A 17035-nucleotide genomic window follows, 5' to 3' on the forward strand; every position below is an offset into this window, starting at 1 on the left:
TTTAAATATGTTTTACACACATCTTTGAATTTCATACTGTAAAAATATTTTCACTTAAAAAATAAAATCAATATCTGTTACTTTTATTTTTTCAGGATCGTATTTTCATGGAGAATGTTGGTGCAGTTAAAGAATTGTGTAAATTAACAGACAATTTAGAAGTGAGAATTGATGAACTTGAAAAAATGAACAAAAAATTATCCAAATTAAAACGTTACGATAGTTTAAAATCAACAGTCAGTTCGAAGTCATCATGTAGTGTTAGCACAGTAAGGTAAGTCATTATTACAATCATATGTTTACATTATCTGTCAAAGTACTTAAAAAGTTTTACTGAACCTCTGACTCGAACTAATTTTGCTTGTTTGATTTTAACAAAAATATTTTAATATTACCTTTTGACAAAAATATATGAATTTCACAAAGCTTGAACCACACATTCTATTGGGAAACTAGATTGATTAAAATTGACAACAACACTTCAATTTTATTAATCACATCATCATGTTTCCTCTGCCGGACATGCATCATGAGGCAAATTTATATAGAAATCGTCTATAGATGTAGTACCCTCATACCTGCCAACTTTTCAAAATGCCCATGGGGGTTTTATGTGGAAGATGGCTCTTACAGTCCTAAATAAACATCAACGCTTCGCTCTTTCAAAATTTCCATTTGGGAGCTTCCTTGTGGAAATTCCCTGCCAAAAGTGACAGTTGACACAGGCAGGTATGTACCCTAAGTTGTACTTCAAAGAGGTGCAATGTTGAATAAACTGTGCATTAAACAATATCCTATTTTTGATTGCACACAATAGCTAACTTGTTATCTGACTGCTGAAAAATTTAGGTAAATAAAATGTAACAGTCATGGATGTCAACCTGTAATAATTTATCATATTACACCCAACTCCAGATGTAATAATTTATCATATAACACTCCTACATCAGATGTAATAATTTATCATATTACACCCCTACTCCAGATGTAATAATTTTTCATATTACACTCCTACTCCAGATGTAATAATTTATCATATTACACCCCTACTCCAGAGTTAAAAAATTATCACATTACACTCCTTACTCCAGGAGTGGGGCTGCTTTGTAATCAAATTGTCTGTCTGTACCTCCAACAAATGGTTTCATCATATGGTACCTTTCTCAGGAACTTTTGAACAGAATTACCTCATATTTGGTCAGCTGTTTGACAGTGTTATTTGAAATATGAGTGTGATTTGAGGAATCTGGCAGACAGCTTCTTCCTATTTACTGATAATATGAATATGTTTAATGAACAGAAATATTTTAATCATGCTTTTCTCAAAACAGAATAGAATGGCTTCATATTTAGTCAGCAAATTAGTTTTTTATCACCAAATTGAAATTTTGACAGTGACAATTCAAATGACAAAACTTGCCTAATTTATGTACAAAATAATGAACAAAAAACAGATTTGATACATTGCAACAAATGATAACCACTGCTTTACAGGCTCCTGACTTGGAACAGACATATAAATACAGACTGTGGCATGGTTAAACATGTTAGTGGGATTGTGACCCTCCCCCTAACCTTGGACATGGCTAGGTACTTGTACATTCTAACAATTATAAAAGACACTGAGTACAGATCTGAGAGTACTCATGGTTATTGACAGCTTGTAAAAGCCAATTACAACTAATAAAAACATAGAAAAAAAAAACATAAATTATAACAAAATGAGTAATTTCAATAACAAAATGACTACAAATGTACTTATATACACTACAAACAGACTTTTATTAGATACAACACAGCAATATCATGTTTACCTGCAAAAGATATTTTATTAGCTGGATTAAAACCAAATCAGCATTATACCATACTGATAACAACTGACAAAAATTCATCTAAGATTCTAATTTAGTTACATATGCTTGTCCTGGCCTCACAGTCGTAAAACTTTCGAGCATGATTTTTGTACTCCCACTCGAAAATCAACCAATCAAATTGCTGGATTTCATGTTTTAAGCATGATTTTTGTGCTCCAAGCACTGAGCAAAGTTTTATGCCTTCAAGGCCTGAACATGCATGAAATATTCGCCATTGGGCATTCAGCAACCAACAATTGATCAATCAATAGTAACATATATGCAATTGTTTATTTAATTTTTTTTGCAGTAGTACACCACCAAAGAAATCATCATCATCATCACCAAGTCACAAATATCGTCATAGTTCATCGCACAATCATCAACATGGCAGCAGAAAGACGTCGCCTCCTACAGACAATGGATGGTGCAGCAATCGCTTTATACAAATTATAATTATCACCTTAATACTCATCATGGCTTTCTGGTAAGTATCATTTACAATATACAATACAATATACAATACACTATACAATACACTATACAATACACTATACAATACACTATACTATACAATACAATATACAATACAATATACAATACACTATACAATACACTATACAATACACTATACAATACACTATACAGTACACTATACAATACACTATACAATACACTATACAATACACTATACAATACACTATACAATATACATATACAATATACAATACAATATACAATATAATATACAATACAATATACTCATATATAAAAGAGAAGATGTGAAATTAATGCCTATGAGACAACTCTCCACACGAGACCAAATTACACAGAAGTTAACAACTATAAGCGAGATATAAAGATTCATCAATTTTACATTTCAGTCTTGTAGCAATAACTGTATTATATATACATGTATTTACATTTCAGTCTTGTAGCAATAACTGTATTATATATATTTCCATTTCAGACTTGTAGCAATAACTGTATTATATATATTTCCATTTCAGACTTGTAGCAATAACTGTATTATATATATTTCCATTTCAGTCTTGTAGCAATAACTGTATTATACATATTTACATTTCAGTCTTGTAGCAATAACTGTATTATATATATTGGAGAGACATAAAGATTCACAAGATACAACAAGTAGTTCACCCTCTAACAATGATGCTAAGTCACAGTAAGTCTATAACACAGAATATATGTGAGTTGCGTCAGATATAAATTGGCCTTACGCAAGTGCACATTAACATACACATGTGTACAACTTTGATTGGTTTAAGGAGAATTCAACTATGAAATAAAAGATGCATTTTGGTCTGTTTTAAAGGGTTGTTTTAACAACTCAATTTTGAAACAGTTACAGACTTTTGGTAGAGATTTTATTTCAAGCAGAAATAGTGATATTCACTTACAGTTAAGTCTATTTTTATCCGACCGAGCCCATATGTAGAAATTAAGTAAAATGGCATTCTAGGTCTGTATTTAAAACTTATATCATCTCAATTTCTGTTTCAGATTACATATTGGAGGAAAAAATCATACACTATCTACAACAACGTTGTCATCTATCACACAATCTATACTGCATTCAACATCTATAAAATCTACCACCACAGCACGTAAGTTAACATCTAAGGGGCCAGCTGAAGCCTGCCTCTCGGTGGGGAGATATGATATTTATTACACCATGAATAATAATGAATTTATAGTAAAATTAAAAAGAATTTATGAGATCTATTTGAAATTTGAGTTTTTTTTGAAATTAATGAGTTTTATTTGAACTTTCTGGAAATGGTGAAGGGGTGAAACAAGCACAAATCAATTTTGCACCAGATGAAAATAAAAATGATTTTCCATTTTATTTATATTTGCAGACACTTCTGATGGATTGCCTGTGATACCACACGAACCTGGTGAATGTTTTTGTTGTCCTCCACCTTATCGGGACGATGAAGGAGGTTGGCCTTATCCATATGTCACTCCACAAATCATCATTCAGCCACAAAATAACCAACCCCCCTATATAAGTAAGTATCAGTAATTTGTCAATAAATATATAAGAAGATGTGGTATGAGTGCCAATGAGATAAATGGCAATCCAAGTCACAATTTGTAAAAGTAAACCATTATAGCTTAGGTCTAAGTACAGCCTTCAACATGGAACCTTGGCTCATAAGGAACAGCAAGATTTAAAGGGCTATTGCCTCTATAAGTCACCTCATACACAATACCCCTACAAATAATGAGCTTACTTAACATATTGGAATATGATTTTTGACCACTAATAATGAATCCACAATACATTAATTGAAAGCAGTATTATTTCCTGGTTCAACAATAGTTTAAAATTTAATGATTCCTACCATGCCTATATATATATATATAGGAAGATGTTGTGCGAGTGCTAATGAGACAACTCTCCATCCAAGTCACAATTTGTAAAAGTAAACCATTATAGGTCAAGGTACGGTCTTCAACACATAGCCTAGGCTCACATCGAACAGCAAGCTATAAAGGGTCACAAAAATTACTAGTGTAAAACTATTCAAACAGGAAAACCAACAATCTAATCTATATAAAAAAGAGCATTGAATGTTTAGTAATTTGTTCTGTTTCTCAGCTCCCTTATTAAGAAATAATACTATTAGATAATTTGGTCTTGAACATTCTTATGATCAGTTGCACCATGTAAAGGATTCTCAGATCTGCCTGTCAGTTTAATTATACATCCTGCTATTTGATACTATAAAAAAAAAGTAAAAAACACAAAAATACTGAACTCCGAGGAAAATTCAAAAAGGAAAATCAAAAATCAAAAGGCAAAATCAAAAGTCCAAACACATCAAACGAATGGATAACAACTGTCATATTCCTTACTTGGTACAGGCATTTTCTAATGTAGAAAATGGTGGATTGAACCTGGTTTTATAGCTAGCTAAACCTCTCCCTTGTATGACAGTCGCATCAAATTCAATTACCTTGTCAACGATGCATGAACAAAACAAACATACTCAAAGAGTAAAAATGACAAAGTTTTTATGACTATAAGTTTTTAGCCCACAGAGTATGGTATCATTCATCAACAACTAGTCGTAAGTGGTCTAGTATTGATTCATTTGTTTACTGAATAATCAGTAAGAATTCTTTTAAAAAAATGTGATAAAACATATGGACTGTGCGGGTTCGTCATGGGTAGTTGAGGTCTTTAAAACACCCCCTAGTAGTAGATGATAACATAATATTTATAACTATTCTTTTTTACAGTTGTTGATAATAACCATACAGAGATGAACAACTCAAAGGAGGAGACCAATGAACTTCCTGGGGAGGAAAAAACTACAGTATGTTTTAAGTTTTATTTTTAGGGGGAGGGAGGGGGGGGGGTGATTTTTTTGATTTTTTAGATAGACTAACAGTTCTTTGTTCAGAAGTATTATACTTAGATTTAGCAATAAATCACAAACCTTACATGGATTGAGCATATGAAACATATTAAATAAGATACTCTATAAAAATAAGCATTCCTTGCTCAACTTTTCAAAGTCTTTGAAGTTTTCCCAGAATTTGTTTTACAAGGAACAAATTTGAATAATGGCAATTATGATACATGTTTTAATATATACTGATTATAATTTATATAAAATGATATAACCCTGTTGAAAAAAAAAATTACTGATATTTTGTTGTTATGAATAATTCAAAATTTTCTGATTTAATATAAACCTATAAAATTGTGAATTTCAGACCAAGAAACCCGATGATAATAACATCATTGTAGTTATAAACAACTCTAATGGACCACAATACAGTAACGTTGGCAACGTTAATACTAACGAGATACAAAATACATTGATCAGGAACAGAAGGAAGAAGAGACATGCAGGTAAGGGGTGATTTAAGGCATTCATATTAATATTTATTTCTTAATGTTTGTGGATACCAATCTTTATGGATTGAGGAAAAAATGTACTTTTGAGGATAATTTGTTTTCATGGGTTTGTCACAGGCATGGTTGCATAGAAGCCTTTAGAAACTTGTTTTAGTTGAACTTTTGAATTTGTGGATTTAACTACTGTAAATTCAGAAATTATTGCAAGGTTTTATTGTTGCGAAAAATGTGACAGAGTTGTAAACGCAATAATTTAAACTTGCATTTTGAAATATTTTATATGAATTAATCAGGATTTTTCTCAAAATCGTAAAAATGAAAATCGCATTTAAGACTAAATTGACAAAATTGCAATAATAAATGAACGCAATAATTTCTGGATTTACAGTATTCCAATGAAATCCGTAAAAATTCATTTTCCCACCAATACAAAGTTTTTTTAAATGAGATGTTTTATCTTGGCTGAAATCTCATCTCACTCTGCAAAATATCCTCGAATTTCAAATAGTATTGATAATCAGTTAATTGCTAATTTCCCAAGTAACATCAATGGCCTATGTCTATAACATTGTTTTGTTCCTATTCTACTTCTTATCTCAATCCAGTAGCATTATATGAAAAAATATCACAAAAAGAGATCTAGGCAAAATTATTAAAAGTTTTATCGTAGACAAAATTTACAATACTTGGCTTTCCCTTAAAAAGGCTGAAAGCTCATTTTTATTAGTTACAGCCTTCAATAGGTAAAATAAAGAGATGTCTTTAACCCATGCTATATAGTTAGCTATGAAAGGATCTGACAAGGTATAATAAAGAGATGTCTTAAACCCATGCTATATAGTAAGCTATGAAAGGATCTGAAAAGGTATAATAAAGAGATGTCCAAAACCCATGCTATATAGTAAGCTATGAAAGGATCTGACAAGGTATAATAAAGAGATGTCCAAAACCCTATATAGTAAGCTAGGTCCAGACAAGGCAAATATGACCAATGATATTCAAACTCCTTCATAAGAAATCACCTTAGGAATTGATGATATGTTTCTTATTTATTTCAGTTGACCTTCATGCAGAGATTATTGTCAGTCATTTGAACAAAACATTAGCAACAGTAGATGAAACGTATTGTGACACAGACCTTCATAATCCCTGTACAGCATACAATAAAACTTACATGGTTATATATAGTATGTTTTGGGACATAAGAACATCCTTTATGCTATCTTTTGGGTAAGTTGATATAATAGCATACAATAAAACTTACATGGTTATATATAGTATGTTTTGGGACATAAGAACATCCTTCATGCTATCTTTTGGGTAAGTTGATATAATAGCATACAATAAAACTTACATGGTTATATATAGTATGTTTTGGGACATAAGAACATCCTTCATGCTATCTTTTGGGTAAGTTGATATAATAGCATACAATAAAACTTACATGGTTATATATAGTATGTTTTGGGACATAAGAACATCCTTCATGCTATCTTTTGGGTAAGTTGATATAATAGCATACAATAAAACTTACATGGTTATATATAGTATGTTTTGGGACATAAGAACATCCTTCATGCTATCTTTTGGGTAAGTTGATATAATAGCATACAATAAAACTTACATGGTTATATATAGTATGTTTTGGGACATAAGAACATCCTTCATGCTATCTTTTGGGTAAGTTGATATAATAGCATACAATAAAACTTACATGGTTATATATAGTATGTTTTGGAACATAAGAACATCCTTCATGCTATCTTTTGGGTAAGTTGATATAATAGCATACAATAAAACTTACATGGTTATATATAGTATGTTTTGGGACATAAGAACATCCTTCATGCTATCTTTTGGGTAAGTTGATATAATAGCATACAATAAAACTTACATGGTTATATATAGTATGTTTTGGGACATAAGAACATCCTTCATGCTATCATTTGGGTAAGTTGATATAAAGAACCTTAAGTTTATATAGTTTAAAATTTTTGATCAGCAAGGTATCCTAGGGTCATTTATAAAACAGTTGTGGTATGATTGCGAATGAGGCAATTCTCTTCAAGAGACCAAAATGTTTGACCAGTGAGATGTTCTATTGTCATTTAGTCTTGTTTAATTTAATTTTATTTGAAAGATCATACTAGTTATTGTAATTAGCAATATAGAACTAATGTAAATTCAGAATTTATTGCATGCTTTTATTATTGTGATTTTGTCATATTACACTAAATCACAATTTTGATGTTTGTGATATTCAGGAAATTTTTGCTTTATTCATATTAAAAAAGATCAAAAAGTCAGTTTATATATTTGCGATTATAACCCAGTTGCATTTTTCTCAACAGTGATATTGTTTGCCTTAAATTAATGGAGAATAAAGACTTTTTCCCCTGGAGAAGAATCCCAATTTGAAAAAAATGGCTTTAAAATTATTCCCAAAAAGACAACTTTTTTCCCAAACAGTGCAGTCTCGGTAGTAATTGTGCATGAATACAAACTGAAAAGCACTCATTTAAAAAAAAATCATGCCTAAAATGACTATACACCGGTATGTGTACATTTGAGGGTCTATTTAAGTATCATCACTGATAAAATGGGGTCTTATTTTAAAGCAGGGTTTGACTCTTGAAAATGGGTCTGTAAATTGAAGTTTCAGTAAAATTCATGGTTTATTTTAAATTTCCCAATTTGATGAAAATGACGCATATTTTCCCAATTAAAAAGGGTAAAGGTAGTTTTGAAAAAGCCAACAATATCACTGCTGAAGTTACAGTAACTGATTGGAATATTCTGCTACTTCCAACATTCCTATCAGTCGGGTTTTCTTCTTCATGAACTATTATATCCAAGTCTGGAGTTGAGTATTAATTTGAAATACATCTTGTAGTATCACATTTAGCTGTGGGAAAGAAAGTTAGTCTCAATTGATAGCTTGAATATAGAAATATGGCTAATTTTGTTTTATTTATGTGTTGGTAATACCAATGTAGCTGGGTTGTCAATTTTTTTTGTCTTTTTCTTAGTCCACCTCAGTCCAACAAACCTTTAAGAATAGGAATATTGAATTGAATATGCATGAACTACTGTAAATTCAGAAATTATTGCGTGCATTTATTATTGCGATTTTGTCATTTTAGACTAAAATGCGTTTACAACTCTGTCGCATTTTTTGCAATAATAAAAACCTCGCAATGATTTCTGAATTTTCAGTATTTATGGAGTATAATCCAATCATTATTGATAGACAACAGAGGATTGCCTCCCCTTTGTCATTGTGACACAAATCATGTAGAAATTACCCTGGTAGTGTAAAATGTGAAAAACAATTATTATTCCGTATATCTTGTATGTAAAAGGATTTGAAAATTTATCCAATCCTTTTGTGTAAATAGAATTAATACAAACAATAAAAAACTTTAAATTGATGAAATATTTTCTATTGGATATTAAGCCACAAATCTATCAAACTCTGGCAGATAAATAAATCTTACTCCTATTCTTCTTTTCCAGATGAAATCGAAGTGGGTTTCATTCAGATTTTTGTCTAGGTTTTCACTTTAGTTGAAAAAGCGAAACATAGTGATCCTACATTCCGTCGTTGGTGGTGGCGTACACAAATATTCACTCTGTTGTTAAAGTTTTGGAAATTTTAATAACGCTCTTTAATTATCCTGGATTTCTACCAAATCTGTACAGAAGCTTGTTAATGATCATAAGATAGTATCCAGAAGTAAATTTTGTAAAAATAAAATTCCTGTTTTCCATATTTTACCTATGAAAGGACTTAGTTTATTTGCCAAGAAACAATACATTCACTCTGTGGTTAAAGTTTTTAAATTTTAATAAATTTCTTTAACAATACTGGATATGTACCTAACTGGGACAGAAGCTTGTTTATGATAAAAAATCTAGTATCTTAAAGGAAATCTTGTTAAAATTTTGTACCTGTTTATCTGTATTTTACTTATGAATGGATTTTTTTTCTTCCAGTTAACATTACATACAGTCAGCAGTTTATAAAGTTTATAAAATGTTTACATGTATTAGATTCATAACTATCCTGGAATTTTTTTTAACAGCTTTGACAAAAGCTTCTTGCAATCAAAAGATAGTAAAGAGAGGAATATTTATTGATTTTTTCCCTCATTTTTGTTGAGCTGGCAATTAACAGCAAAAGTAGGTGAGACACTGGGTTCTTAAACCCTTACAATTTTGTTTATATCTGTGCAAACATTTATGTTGTTATATTTTTTGTTTGAGCAAATATTTATATTGTTAAATATTGGTTTTTTTCAGAGTATCTTCAGATGTTAATGTGACTTTGTGTCTTACCAAAACACATCAAAATTGTGCTAGAAATCTGAATTATAATGATCTGCATTATATACAACCTCATCAGGTAAGTCAAAATTGTGCAAGAAAACTGAATTATAATGATCTGCATTATATACAACCTCATCAGGTAAGTCTTGTTTCATGTTGTACTATCTTAGAAATATTCTTTGTTTTAAAAAGAATCCTTAATCAATTTTAAAAAAGATTTGAATATGAAACTAATCTCAATGTTATGTTTATAAAGCTAATTCAGTAATGATTACAACAAAAATCATGGCAAAACTATAGAAAATAGTTGTTAAATTGTCTTGTAATAAGTAAAGAGTTTTTGGATAAAGATTGCATGAAATGCAATTAAAACCCTATGTTACAGACTTGATATCTAAATCTTTCAAGGCTTATCACTACCTTTTTGATACACAGAATATAGTACATTGATCATAACATTCTATACATCCTATCCTATTACAAAACCATATTACACCTGTCCAGAATATTACAGAACTATTTCAAGGTATCTGCTCTAAAAATATAAATAATGTCATTGTTGAATGAGTTATCTCCTATTTTCTAGAACTTTAGTTGAATCAGCTACCGCAATGCAATATTTATACCCCCGCTTTAAAAAAGGGGGGTATACTGTTTTACCTCTGTCTGTCCTTCCGTCAGTCCATCCGTCCCATGAATATTTTTCGTTGCATTTTTCTCAGGAACTACAATACAAGGATTTCTGAAATTTGGTTTCAGGGTTTATCTAAGTAAGCTATACTGTGTGATGCGTTTTCAGATTGATCACTTTACAACTTTCTGTTTACCGAACACTTGTATGATTTTACCCATGATAGCCAAGTTGAAAATTTTCGTCACATTTTTCTCAGGAACTACAATACAAGGATTTCTGAAATTTGGTTTCAGGATTTATATAAGTCAGCTATACCATGTGAAACGTTTTCAGATTAATCACTCGACAACTTCCTGTTTACCGAACACTTGCATATTTTTACACTATTAATATTATCCACTTGCGGCGGGGGTATCATCAGTGAGCAGTAGCTCGCAGTTTCACTTGTTAATTTTACTTCCCACTGATAATTAAAGCAATCTCTACCCTATAGTGCTTACAAGCACTTTGATTCATGAATATTGTCAAGTGATTTTTAAATGCACAAGATTTTACATGCAATAAAGAAATAACTGTATTGTATTTGAAGATTTGAAGACATCCATTGGTAGTGTTACTCGAGTAACTAAATCAATCTCAGTGAGATGATCAATGATAATCTATAATAAATACACTCTAACTATGGGTCACATTCTATATGAAATATGTTTTTGCGATACAATTAGTCAATATTATGATTTTATTGATTTTAAAAAAAGTGTAAATTTTAAGAAATTCAAAACCTTGTAATTTTATCATAATAATTTTTTTTTTAAATTTCAGTGGCGTGTACCTGTAACACAATTCTTCACCAGTGATTATATATATAGAATTGCTGAAAAGGTATGTCATAAAATACATTATCATGCTGGGGTCTTCTATAGCTACGTTTTGCTCATTGTGTAAGGCCTTATAGGGACATGTAGTTGCTTGAATTTACTTCAAATCATACCACATTTCTTTATTTTTATATGAATGGACACTTTGTACAATAATGGAGATTTATTAGATTTATTAGTTTTGACCCTAATTCCAGAGTCCACTGAACATAGAAAATGATTGTGCCTTTCTAGCATTCATGTACTACTGAAACATTCTTGTTAGTTAATGATGTAAACATATTGGTTAAGGGAGACTACTGAGTAATATTTCTCATAGACTTTTTATTTTTTTACAGGGAACTGCAGATGTATGTTCATTACCCACAGAAAGACTGGGAGATTTTCATGAACACCATATAAGGTTTGTCCGAGAGTGTAATAAAGATTCTTGTCCTAGCAAGAAATGAGATTGTTGTAAGAACACAGATGTTGGATGATAATGTCTGCCTGAGAACACTGGTGTTAGATGCTCTACACAAGAACACCAATGCTAGCTGATAATATCAGCTCAATGATGTGCTAAGGGGAAAACTGTGACAGATTGAAGAATATATCAAATTTGTGTCAATTTAAATATTGACTCTATAAACTTTTACTTCTTGTTCATAGAATTTCTGTATTATTTTAAATGCAATATGTGATGTTTATTTTTGTTTGCTTTATAATCTTAGCTTTTGGATTATGTGTCCTGAAGTTATAGAAGTTTTGAATTTAATACAAAATTATTTTGTTAGAGTTTTAAGAAATACATTTAGTTTTTACAGTGGTAAAGAGCATAATGATTTTTTTGACAAGAGTTTATAGTTTCATATTGAATTCTTATGTAAAATTTAAAATATTTGGTATTTTGTTATTTTATTCCCTCCCCCCCCCCCCCCCCCCCAAAAAAAAATGCATTTCAATCTTTATCTATTTGTGAAATTGAATGGATTGACATTGATTGGGATCAGCTATATTGTTATGAATGAATCATGATATTTATATTGTGCTTTATTACCTGTTTCAAAACAGATTTATGTGTCAATTTAAGTAAACGGACGATTGACGTTTGTCCTGTCTGTCTATGATCAGGAGCATTCAGTTCCATTTTTTTAGCTTTAAAAATTTGTAAGGTCGTAAATGACGAGGAACCTTGATATTCCACTTCATTGTATTAAGTAGGGTGCCTAAAGAAATATAGATTGAACATCAGTTTTACATTGAGATAGTGGTGAAATCTTTCATGATCAAGTAGTTTGTATTGTATGTTTTATTTAAGAACTTCCATAGTATGAGCAATACGAAAAGTACAGTTTGGATGTTGCATAATGGCTTCTACAATACTGGTGTTAACAACTTTACAAAATTATGCAAAATATGCATCAGTTATTACTATAAGAGTCAAGGTTAATGAATCTGTTAAGCTGATACTAAAATCCCATTCCATTAATTTATCTATAGAAAAGTATTCACTTTATATATCTTCCTCATTTTACCAAAATTATGTCTTCATTTGAAAAAAAATATATATTTGTTGAACATTTTAAACAGGGTACACACTTACTTTATAAAGTAAAGTTCTATTTCTCTTACTTTTAAGTAAAGTAGTATATTTTGGGGTACTGTTACTTCATATTTTTTTATTATAGTTCTCTTCTACCGTATTTAATGTCAAATCAACCATAATAAAATTATATCCATTCATGTTAATATTTTCAAAAGAATACACCAAAATTTGATTAGATAAAAATGTCATAAACAATGGGTATACAACCAATGGAGCAACATTATTATCTTTTTGTTTTACTGAAATTTCCCATAATCCTCTAGTTTTTTAAACTGACTGATTTATCTCCTGATCATATGGGAAACTCCCCTGGAATTAGAGCTACCTGTTGCATAAAAATGTCGAATCTTTTGTGTTTTATTTATGAGTTTTTCTCCTACAATTGTTATACAGTTATATCAGTCTAAGACTGGTAATTTGTTTATGATGTAATTTGTTTATGATGTGTGGTTGTTTATGAATTTCTTATGCAATACTTTATTTTATAGTAATTTTATATTACATCAAGTAGTGCTATATATCAAGTTGTATATATAAATTGTTCTCATTAATTTTTGTAAACATTTCATGATTCTCTGAAAATTGTTATTGAGTCTGCTCATTGTCATTAAGATGTTAACGCCACATCAGCTTTAAATGGCTGAACATAAGAAATGACAATGTGATAAAAGATGGCTATGTTTATAATGGCTTGGTCACTATGATAACTCACCCTATTAGCTTACAAGGCAGTTTTAGCTTTTGAAGACTTTATTTCAGATTTTATTATCACTATGTGTAGTTTATGCATTGCTTTATTTGTTTGTTCATCCATTTTTATTCAGTATTTTTATTGTAAATAGCTTTTATCATTTTGTATTTATTTTTTCATGTTAATGATTTTTGGAGTGTAAAATATATATATTACTCAGTACAAAGTGAGATTTATGTTTTCCTGAATATTTCATAATACCATTTTTTCTATGTATTCACACATCTGAGATTGGTTAAATAAGTGATATTAAATCTTTGTTAACACAAGAAATAATCAAAGGTTGTGTATTGAAGATCTGACAGAATTGTCATTACTCTAGATAATTGAGATTTTTATGCCCAGATATTATGAAGACATAGACAGATTTGTTTTATACTCCAAGTGATTTTAAATTGACCATAACTGTCTGACTTACTTGATGAAATGTCAGGTCAGATGCTCAGAGTCTGTCATAAACAGATTGGATTGACCCTTTTGTCTCTTAGAAAGTAGACAAAATTAAGTTTTGACTTTACCTAGAGAAAATAGAGAAAATTGAGTTTTCACAGTACGGTACACATAGTCTTTTTAACAATTGATTTTTTGAAGAAAAAAATTATAAGACAATAGAAATTTATTTGCTTCATAGTAATAAAATAAAATTATAGATAAATTGAGGCTTGTATTGGCTTAAACACAAAAAAGAACTTAAAATCATTCGAACTTTGAATTTATTTATAAGATTACTCTAAAAAAGGTGAGATTAAAACAGAGATATTTTATAAGATTTTAACATTATAAAAACTATGCAAAGATATTAAAAAAATGAACAATTAAAGAAATATTTCTTTACAATACTCTAGAATAAATTTGTTCTTTATAAATACTCTGTTGGGAAAAGATGGCCAAAGCAAAAAAAAAGACTTACACAATATTTATGCAAATTGTGGAATAATTACAAAGATATATATTTGAATTCATTTATAAATATTCATAAGTTGTCATAATTACAATTTGCATAATCATTTTGCATTGTATATACTCTGCATAAGCCAAAGAGATTGCAACGTATGAGACTATAGTCATACATATTCATTGGTTTTATATTTGTTTTCCATTTTTGTTATTGAATACTTGAACATTTTTATATTGAAGTAGATAAAAAGTATCTATTTCCAACTTTAATTATTTTTGAAGACATTGTGTTACATATATTACCATTAAGAATCAATACAGAAAAAGTTCCTTTCAAATGAAATCAAAAGAGGACCAAAGTAAATATAATGAAGGGTAAATGAAATTTAAAAAAAAAAAAAAAAAAAGGATTTTTTTTGTATTTCATCAATGATTCTTTTAAAACATTCCTGTGATTTCAACACACTTACATTCCAAAAAGAGAAATATTTTAAAGATTTTTTATATGCCATATGCATATTTCATATAATTTATTTTGAACAATTGTATATTTTGTAAACATTTTGTGTATAAAATCATTCTATACATATTCATTCCATAAGTGTGTTGCTTAGCACTGCATTCTCGTTACCTATAATCATAGTTCATAAAAATGTTTTCATTTTGTAAAAAAAAATCAAAATACAAATTTAGAATCAAAATATGCTTCATGGAAATATTTCAGAATAGTAGAATGTAATGAGGTCATTGATCAGAAAGTTTGAAGTAATAAATAATAATATTAATATAAATGTTTTTCAGGTTTAGGCTTTGTAAAAATAAATTGCTGTCAACTTGTGTTCTAAATCAAATAAGATGCTTGAGCTAGTTGTGTGCCTACTTCTGATGTAAACTTGTTACAACTTTGTCATTGATATTAAATTTTATTGTCATATTTATAGTTTGTTTTTATACACCTTATCGCTATTTGTCCACCATAATTGGATATCATACAGGTTCCCATAAAATTTTGATGTCATAAAACAAAATAACTGATGCCACAATGGTAAAGTGATTGTTGTATGCGTCAAAAGTTCAAGCATCCGGGTCAGACGGGATAAGCGATAAGGTGTTTTGCGAGCCCTAAACATTATATGGAAGAAGTTAAGACTTAGGAACAATGAAAGGAGGTGTGGGTATATGTCAATGAGGCAGCAACCCAATGAAACAAAGAACCAAAAGATGTCAAGATTCTATTACACAAAGATGACTTGATTTATTGATTGTTGCTTGCTTTATATCCAGTGGCAAATATTTCATGCATGTTCAGGACAAGAACAAATTAACAATAAATACAATCTAGGTTTTGGCAGTTAAGGAATAACAAGATGAAGGGCAACTATTTGAACAGCCACTGGAAAATTAGGTTAGGTTGGAATAGGGACAGAAATTTAGCCTTGCTACATATACAGGCAACTAGCATACCCTTTAAAGAGTTGTTTCAATAGTAATGTAATGAGCAGAGTGTGTGGGAAATTACTTGAGAGATTACAAGTTGGTGAGCAGGACTCTTTGTTGATGGAAGCTTATTAACCAGTGGCAAACATTACATAAATATACCTTTATTTGAACCCGACCATCAGTAAGGTTTTTAAAGGCTAGCCAAGATGGTGACAGTCCCCAGAAGGACTTAGCACTGTTACTGAAAAACATGAGTCAAAATGCTGAGTTAATCAGTTTTTTTTACTTCACATGCTTAGCAGATAAGGAGAAAATACTGATTTAAATCTTGTTTGACTCGGGGATGGGTCAAATTATTGACCGTCCGTACTCCAGATGAATTTTTGGTTTATATTGAATTATGTTTGGAGAGTTATGTTTGTGGTCAGATTTTTAGCCCAAACTACAATGTTAGATAGACGAAAGGAAATATTATCAATGAGACAACAATCAAAAAACATCAAGCATGCACATATAGACTACAATAGACAAGTGTTCCTCCAATATCTAAATTGCCAAGAGGCAATGAAATATTGGAAGTAATTAAACAGAGCAATCAAAGATATGCCATAAACAAAAAAGACATTAAGATATAACTAAATACAGCCATTGATTTTCCTGACTCGAAAAAGGCGCATGAACTTGTGTGTATAGTATTCAGTAAACAGGTTTTACACTAGTAATTTTTGGGCCCTTTATAGCTTGTTGTTCGGTGTGAGACAAGGCTC

General features: G+C 30.1%; 1 protein-coding gene across 6 annotated transcripts in view; it reads left to right on the top strand.

Annotated features, from left to right (window-relative positions):
- LOC134701645 (myelin regulatory factor-like) overlaps positions 1–14458 on the top strand; it is a 95488-nt gene extending 81030 nt beyond the window's left edge. For 4 of the 6 annotated variants that reach the window (XM_063562779.1, XM_063562781.1, XM_063562783.1 and 1 more), the window contains 11 exons: positions 96–274; positions 2164–2340; positions 2944–3039; positions 3378–3481; positions 3737–3889; positions 5127–5203; positions 5607–5745; positions 6810–6981; positions 10054–10156; positions 11537–11596; positions 11931–14458. In XM_063562779.1, coding sequence (XP_063418849.1) covers positions 96–274; positions 2164–2340; positions 2944–3039; positions 3378–3481; positions 3737–3889; positions 5127–5203; positions 5607–5745; positions 6810–6981; positions 10054–10156; positions 11537–11596; positions 11931–12041 — 1371 coding nt within the window. In that variant the 3' untranslated portion in view covers positions 12042–14458. The remainder of the gene's footprint in view (positions 1–95; positions 275–2163; positions 2341–2943; positions 3040–3377; positions 3482–3736; positions 3890–5126; positions 5204–5606; positions 5746–6809; positions 6982–10053; positions 10157–11536; positions 11597–11930) is intronic. The other 2 variants (XM_063562780.1, XM_063562782.1) reach the window with 1 other exon arrangement.
- Positions 14459–17035: the final 2577 nt, after the last annotated feature.

Source organism: Mytilus trossulus, unplaced genomic scaffold (assembly GCF_036588685.1).
Source record: "Mytilus trossulus isolate FHL-02 unplaced genomic scaffold, PNRI_Mtr1.1.1.hap1 h1tg000247l__unscaffolded, whole genome shotgun sequence".
NCBI classification, from domain to species: domain Eukaryota; kingdom Metazoa; phylum Mollusca; class Bivalvia; order Mytilida; family Mytilidae; genus Mytilus; species Mytilus trossulus.